The sequence below is a fragment of the Lytechinus pictus genome, chromosome 6, assembly GCF_037042905.1.
Source record: "Lytechinus pictus isolate F3 Inbred chromosome 6, Lp3.0, whole genome shotgun sequence".
Lineage (NCBI taxonomy): Eukaryota > Metazoa > Echinodermata > Echinoidea > Temnopleuroida > Toxopneustidae > Lytechinus > Lytechinus pictus.
Window position 1 is genome coordinate 26,148,013 of NC_087250.1, and position 8,873 is coordinate 26,156,885.

At 37.8% G+C, this 8,873-nt stretch overlaps 1 protein-coding gene across 1 annotated transcript; it reads right to left on the reverse strand.

Moving 5' to 3' along the window:
* Positions 1–261: 261 nt before the first annotated feature.
* Positions 262–8,313, reverse strand: LOC135154569 (uncharacterized). The gene is made up of 2 exons (XM_064101278.1): positions 5,511–8,313; positions 262–4,920 (listed from the first exon to the last, which is right to left on the reverse strand). The coding sequence occupies exons 1-2, from the start codon at positions 5,785–5,787 to the stop codon at positions 3,329–3,331; spliced, it is 1,869 nt and encodes a 622-aa protein (XP_063957348.1). The 5' UTR covers positions 5,788–8,313; the 3' UTR covers positions 262–3,328.
* Between the last annotated feature and the right edge of the window lie 560 nt (positions 8,314–8,873).

An 8,873-nucleotide genomic window follows, 5' to 3' on the forward strand; every position in this document is an offset into this window, starting at 1 on the left:
TACCCGTCTATTATATCATTCTTTATCACCATTTTCTCTCGATATCATTTTAATACTTCCTCTCCCCCTCTATCTCTCTCTCTCCCTTTATCTTAAGTTCTATTTCTCTTTCTCCGCCTTTAATCTCGTTGTCTCTCTTTATCCTTTCTTTCTTTCTCTATCTTTCTCTTTTCTCTACTTCCCCTTCGTCTGTCAACATCATTTTATTACTTTCGACCATTCATGCATGTCCTATATACTCATTTCCAGATCAAAAAAATTAACTGAATATACAGCTTTTTATTAATCAACACTTTTTTTTCAAATTTACTTCATTTATGCTGACAAAATTACTTGATTACAAAATTACATGATTATTTGTGCATTAAAGACACCCTCCTCATCAACATGATGATGACACCCTGCAAAGTTTCCGATCAATTTACAATCTTAGATATTTTATTCAGAACGGTTGATAGTTGGGTTTTTAGATCAGTAATGTGCATACAACTGGTTGTGGATTGGCTAACCTTTCTCGAAATGTACTAAATTACCATAATCTATATAGTAAAGATATTTACTTTCTATTTCTACATGACTATTTTCATCTCACAAGTAGGTTAAAATAATTTCGTCTTGATTAAAGTCTACACATCCCAAAACATTGGCGTTTTTAACTTTTCAAAAGTGCCAGTAATTCACAACAAAGTATAATGAACATATTTATAATAAAAACTAAACGTATACTCCCCACTCATATTGTAATATACACTTGAAAATAACAGATCATGATCATAGTAAATCATCACATTGTATCATAATAGAAATGTTCATTATGTACATTAATTTTCCTAGTTTATAGAGCGAATTGTAATCAGCTGTATAAGAGCAATAATATTGAGCATATCAAACAAAGATTGGATTTTCAGGTGTTTCGATGGATAGTTAACATAGTAACAACGCTTCTCAGCCAATCAAAATCAATAATAGTCGTAAGATCTGACTAATTGTCAGGAGAAATTTATTTATAGAACTCTCTCCCGCTCTCTCTTTGGGAGCGAATTTTTAATAAGCAATGATATAGATAATAACAAGCTATTGAATTGATACTTTAAATAAAACATAAACCCTTTATCATTACAATTTTAATTATTATTATTGATCATTACAAATTTGATTATTGTAAGAATACATTCGGTAGGATTCCTTTGTATAAATGACACATTTCTACATTAACACAACACACCTTAGACAATACAAATTTATAAACAACGCATTGGAGCAACATATGCCATATACAGTACAAACTGTTTACAAACTTGACGCAGTATTAAATGATAATGAAAAAAAAATTAATTGAATATTATACAGCCTCCTTAATATGAAACCACGAACATAAGCTATGATATGTACAGTTGTTTGTCAAATTATCTTACTCTGTGTGTTACACAGCAAATATATTCCTGTTTTATTTATTTACAGCATGGTACGTTCGACTACCAGATGTTTATATGTCCATGTGGAAGTTACTGAACGTAGCGGGCGTCAATACATCATTACAGTCGTTAACAAAAAAAACAACTAAAAAATCTGTCAACAATCCAAAGGCTTGCTACTTGAGATTCCATAGCCAGGTAGTAAGTGTAATATGATATAATAGATTAAACATGTGGTACAAGAAATCTTAATTAATCTTTGTTGAAAATATAAAGCCGATATATGAGGATAAAGTAAACGGTGTAGAGACGAAAGTAAATGAACTGATTGAAATAAGCGATATGATGTAATACTTTTATGAATATATTAAATATGGAGTGTGCTGAGTCATTTTGAGATGGACGTCAGATGTTTCTACAGAGTGAGAATATTCAATTGGTGTAAAGAGAATTATGGGGGAACCATATTCATTTCTGTCTATCTTCATCATATCCATTGTGATATGTATGTTGACTGAACAAGGATTCTATTACACAAAATGAGTTTTTCTCTTATTTTCTGTTAACATTCATGAGAGGGATTACGTACACTAAAAAATTTAATGATAATAATAATAGTTCGCTTTTATATAGCTCTTAATACATCTGAACGACGTGTCAAAGCGCTTTGCATATCATTACCCCAGTGGATGTTTCATGAAAGTTTTCAGCACGGATTAATTTGTAAGCACTGACAATTTCAGTGAGATCCTTGGTTTTGATTGGCTCAGAGGCTCAGGTTCTGACTGCTGCTATGGTAATTGTCGAAAAAGACAACTTGTCAATGCTGACAAGTTTCATGAAACGGTCGCCAGGTCACCGGATTTAATCAGTCATTCCCGCTCACAAATTCATGCATCCTCGATTCCCCAATAATCTGAATGCTCAGCGCCAGCTGAAATATGATTCATAACTGAGTATTTCATTTGATACCACTAATAATGATGATAATCCGCTTTTATATAACGCTTAATACATCGGAACGGTGTGTCTGAGCAATTTACATGTATACTACTACCCCGGTCATCGCATTCAATCAGTCATTCCCGCACACAATGTGAGCACATCATCCACACCCTGGGGAGTATTCCAGTCAGTCGCCGATGAGGCGCATACAGTACTGGACAAGCTGCAATGCCTTTCCCATCCTACCGGGTACCCATTTAGCACCTGGCTCGAGAGTGGCAAAGTGTGGATTAACACCTTGCCAAAGGACGCCAGGCCTCGTTGAAATTCGATCACACGACCCTTTGTTTACAAGGTGATAGTCAGAAACATTATACCACGGTTCCTACACTTGTACTTCACATCACTTTTTTCCCTCTCATTTTAATACAATTTTATTTTACCTCACCTTGCTTGCAACAGAATAAAACATGAAATCAACCTGATGGATAGATTTGATTCAAAGAACCGATAAAGTTAAGAGCAAATTTAATCCAAGGGGTAAAGCCATCACTGTTAGGAGAATAATACCGAATAACATTGAACGAAATAGGGTTTGGTAAATGATCGGGTTCCGCTTACATGCACAACTTAGTAATTAATTCGTCATATGTCATGCATGCTGGGTTCAGCCATTCCTATAGACGTTCTACAGGGAACATGACAAGTAGGCGATTGATTAACCAATTTATATTAGTTTTATTTGTTTATGAGTAAACTATACATTTCAAAGCGTAAATCTAGACGGGTGAATCTTAGACACTGCATTTTGTAAGACATACATTGCACCTGTATACTGGTACAACATTCACATCGTGCATTGTGAATGTAGTTATGTTGGAGGACATGAATTAAAATGAAAATGAAGCTGAAAATAAGTATCTCGTCTATAATTCTTTTAAAAATCATTCCTTGAAATACTTGATGATTTACAAGATGAATGTCTTCTTGTAGATATGAAGTTTGTGTCCATCACATCCTACGAGGTTACCAGAAGAAGTAACAAGAAAAGGGTTGACGTCTTTGGGAGAGTAATTTGATCGCACGTATTCCACGATCCTCCTTGCTTGGACGATACCATCAGGTGACACCTGATCAGCTGTGATGATCTTATGCGCTCTATCCCAGTATTTGACGTAGAGTGTGTCTGTCAGTTTGTCAACGCGACACTCTGACAATGCCCACCACCCCTTACGGTATATGAGAGCCTTCTCTTCACCTGATCGTGAGATGACATGGTGTACGCTAGAAGCTCCATAACCTGCAATCACGATATCACCTGATGACAAGGTTTGTATCGCACCCCACACCGCCTGATCCCCATTAATAGTGTTTACTATCTCACCATCAGCAGGATTGATGACGTAGATATTATACTGACAGTACTGAGCAGCGATGATCATCCCATCCTTGTCAACATCAAAGTACACCTCATCATGCTCTCCAATCCTTGGTATGCTGATGTCTCTAATCACCTTCCATTGTCTGTCAAAGAGAGTGATGCATCTACCTACAAAGTCGTCCGAGTAGTCAATTCCCCTAATACCACTTACTATTACGGTACTGCCTATGGGCACACATGATGTAATCAACCCAGTACCATCAATGACTTTCTCTGTGTGTTGCGTTTTGAAGTTTGTAACATACACGGCAAAGTTATTTCGATCCTGAACACATATTTCATCATCACTGACCAAACCTCCCACATGCGGTTCTTTAACAACCGATGAAATGTTGATTGACTTGACAAGTTCCCATTTACCGATATACCCATCAATTCTACCATAGTATTTTCCATCTACTTCCCCCTCTACAAACTTCACTCTCTCAACTTCATTCTGTATTTGGTCAAGGCAGTCGCTAACATCTTGATGAACATTCAAACTTAAATTTTCATCAATGGATGCAAGTACTTGAGGAGCTTCATTCACCAATGTTTCATCATGTTGGTTATCCTTTATAGCATCCGGAATCTTACCAGTAAGATCCATTATCTTGTCGGAAACTATTTCGCTGATTTTATCTGTGTCTGACAAGCATGGTAACAATTTAGCTTGTTTGTCTTCGCTTATTTTTTGTTCCCGTGCTATCTCACCTTTATAGGCTTCGATCTGTTTTTGTCGCCTTTCTTTTATTGCTCGTATTTCCTTATCTGCCTCCTTGTCAATATCCCTAATCAATTTATTTTTTTCCCGTTTTATATCATTAAAATTACCTTTAATATCTTCCAATGTCTCTTGTATATCACCCTTAATTGTATCGAGATGCTTACTTGATGAATTCGAAAGGTCCGTAAGTTTCGATTCAACTATCTTGCGCGGTTGTTTAATTTTCTCTAACATGGCCCGTTTCTCATCATGGTCCATGTTCTCATCGACTTGCTTCCTCATGTCGTCTCCAGTGTCGTCTCGGTCACGTTGTTTTTGGTCGTCTTCTTTGACACTCGGAGAAGGAATTTCGACTTTGCGTCGCTTTGCTTTGACATCTCTGTCATGTATTTTAGTCTGAGATACAGAGTAACCTACATCGGAAAAAATAACAAGAATATTAAATTTAATACTTAAATGTGATTGTTTTAGCCTCTGATTTCCCAGCGGTCGCCAATTAGGGGATGTGCTTTTATCTTCTCAAAGACGTTACTCTCTTGATAAGAAGAAAGAAGGGCCATTTTTTTTAAACACTCAATCTATTTTGACTTCTAACAGTCTAAGGCGGGTGCTCGACAACTACACCTCTCTAACCGGATGTCTTAAGATTAAATCATTACAAAAAAATCGAATTATTCGAAAAGTTAGAAAATGATAATTTTTATTGAGAATTAAACAGAATTACGAAGGGAAGTTAGGAAAATAAATTATTTTCTTTCTTCAAGGATCAATAGTAGAAGAGGCCCGTCGTTGGCGGAGCAAAGAAAAGGGGAACGAAGAGAAAAAAGGGTGAAGAAAAGAAGGGACTGAGAAGAAGAAGAAGAGAAGGAGGAAGAAGAAGAAGGAGAACAATAAATTAGCACGGTGTACTAATACCAAAATACCAGGAAATGAATTTTTAAAAGCGGCCTGAAACTTTTTATCAGAATAAATAAGATTTGTACACTTTATTTTTTTTTCTTACTTAGAGGAAAGAGTTCATCAGCCAGATGAATTTGACCTGCTTTCTTCAGAGCAGTCTTCAGACCTTCTCTCTCTGTTGCAATTTCTTGACTTTTACGCCAATCCCGGAGCATGTTAAGAGTTCCATCCCAAGTAACGTTCTGTGTTTTGTGATTAGTTGCTATATGACGTTGAACATCGGTAGGAGTAAATCCAAGCTCTCTTCCCAATGTGTCGATTTCCGAGTTTAGGAAGACTTGTTTAGCCACTTTAATCAGGAGATTATCAAATTCCGTCATGGCTTCTGCCTACTTTGGGGTTACCTGTAGAAGGAACAATTAAAAATCAAACTTAATGCCATTAGTAATAATCATGGGTGTCGATCCTGAGCGGATGGGGGAGGGGGGATAAATCCTTAAAAAAAAAATCAAGTGGGGATGACCTTTACAGTCACCCCCCCCCCTCCCCTAAATAAGGGCATGGACAAAAGAAACGGTATATCTCCAGAAAATAATCGATACATTTATTCAAATACATTATCAATAAAAAATGACAACACAGATTAACAAAAAAAAAAATAAAATAAAACAATTCTCAAAATCAGTTAATCCTTTTTTTCTAAAGTTGACAAGTCTGTTTTGAAAGCAGTTAACTCACTCATCTCTCATGTCTGTAGGTGAATTTGAATATATCGGGTTATTTTATGAGCCATGAATAAATTCATCTGTATAGGCCTCTCTATAAAAGCAAGGTTTCGTTTTATACCCGTTCTTATTAATTTAACATAAGTTACAGAGGTTGGATATATATAGCTATTACGTTTAAAACTTTGAATGAACATGCGGATTGAAGGGCAATCCGCATGTACAATGTACATGTACAATGTACAATGGGCGCTGTTTTTGCTGCTGCTGCCTTCATTTTTGCTCTCCAAAATCTCACATTTTTCAACTGTTTTGTCAGTGCATTGGGATATCATTTCTATGTCAACTGTTTCAAGTGGAATCACTGATTCTGGTGAACTACTTTGCATTCTGGATTGGTACCTACTTTTCTCAGAATTTTGAGAGAAAATTTCTGCTCAACTGCTTGGTTTTGAGAAACCTAAGTGTAGCTGGATATAGCTCTTATGCACAGAGTCAATGTGGACTTTCAGCCCTTTGTTATTGTGAAACCAGCCCAGATGGGAACAATGGAAAGTGATCCTGCCTGTGGACTGTGTCTATTGTGAAAGGATTATAATCAATGGTAGAAGAGATTATCATTGACTTTCACAGTGTTAATGATGCCCAGGTCAGCCTTTCAATATAGCAGTGCTGAGCTTCATTCACTGAGACATGCATGTGGTACCAAACATGTTGATGCACATGTGTTTCAGACTTTAAAAGAACTTAACTTGCTTCATCTTCGTAGTCGACGGGCTGGATCTCACTTACATAAACATCATCGGGAGAGGCCCCACGTATCAGCAAGAACACATAGGTCTACATCTCGACCTGTGAACCAAAGGAATATCTGCCCAACAGTGTATCCTTTTAAAACTCAAGCAAAGTTCTGCTCTATCAATTCTCAGTCACTGCGAAATAAAACAACAGAATTTATTGAATTTGTGTTAGACAATAAACTTGATATCGTGGCCATTTGTGAAACCTGGCTCAAGACTGGAGACGATATTGTCATCGGAGACATCACGCCAACGGGTTATACGTTCAAGCATTTTCCACGCACAAACAACAAACGAGGTGGAGGCCTTGCTCTCTTATACAAATCTACTCTGAATGTGCGTTTTCCTGAATCTATCGCTAACCCCAAGGCTTTTGAGGTTTTCTCAGCTGAAATTGTCAGTTCAACATTATCACTCCTACTTGTTGTAGTGTACCGCCCACCAACTAGATCAACAGGTTCTTCCTTCGATGCGTTCACTGCAGAGTTTGAGTCACTTATTGAAGATGTATGTTTGAATCAAATGCCTATTATCATCACAGGTGATTTTAATGTTCATGTCGACTCAGCGTCAAATGCAAATGCTTGTGCCTTCAAGAATCTCCTCTCTAGCCACAACCTTAGACAAAGTGTTACCTGTCCTACGCATAGAAAAGGTCACACTCTGGACTTACTGATCACCAGGGAATCAGACCCAACCTTTTTTGATGATCTGCATGTCATCGACGGGATAGCTGATCATTCAGCAATAACCATCAAGCTGTATCTTGAGCGCCCTCAGAACCAGAAGGTTGAAGTAAAAACAAGGAATGTATCAGCCATCAGTAAGGAGGCTCTCTGTGATGATATAAAGTCTTCCAAGCTTTCCAGTACAGAGTTGAAACTTAACTCATTGTCATCACAAGCTGAGCAGTATAACACCATCCTTGAAAATATTTTTGATAGTCATGCTCCAATGAAGACACGTACAGTGGTTCTGAGACCCCATTCTCCATGGTTCAAGAGCAGCTTTCATACTGAAAAGCGGGAAAGACGTCGCCTAGAGACCTTGTGGAGAAACTCTGGACTTGAGATTCATCGGCAGATGTATACATCGCAGAAGCAGAAGGTCAATCGACTCATTCGTCAATCAAAGTCAACATACTACAATGACCTGTTCACAGAGAATGCAAAAGACCAGAGACGACTCTTCAGTATTGCTGATAAAGTCCTTCATCGCAAGAGCAAGTCTCCTCTCCCACAGCACCAGTCAAAGGAACAGCTATCCAAAGAATTGTGTAAGTTCTTTGATGAAAAGATCTCAAACATCCGCCAAGGATGCCAGATTGCTGATGACCTAAGCCTTCCTTCTGCTGGAATATTGTCATCACCTAGTAACTTGTCGGTATTCAAAGAGGTAACAGAGGATGAGGTACGACGCATTGTATTATCTTCACCACCAAAATCATGTGATCTGGATCCTATCCCAACTCTGTTGCTCAAATCCTGTTCTTCTACTGTGATCCCTATTGTGACATCAATCATTAATACCTCTTTACAATCTGGAGAAGTCCCAGAAGTTCTGAAAGTTGCACAAGTTAATCCAGTGCTGAAGAAGTCAAAACTCGATCCAGAGAACATGAGCAACTATCGCCCGATCTCCAACCTCAGCTTCTTGAGTAAGACACTGGAGCGCGTCGCGATGAACCAGTTGAGTTCCTACATCACAGATAATTCTCTCCATGATACATTCCAGTCTGCCTATCGTGCCAATCATAGTGTCGAGACAGCAATCCTCAGAGTCCAGAATGATCTACTTTCCGGCATGGATCAAAAGAAGATATCGCTTCTAGTCCTACTGGATCTTTCAGCAGCGTTCGACACTGTCGACCATGATATTCTTCTCCATCGACTTAGTGACCTATATGGAATCAGCGGAGTCGCACTACAGTGGTTTCGATCG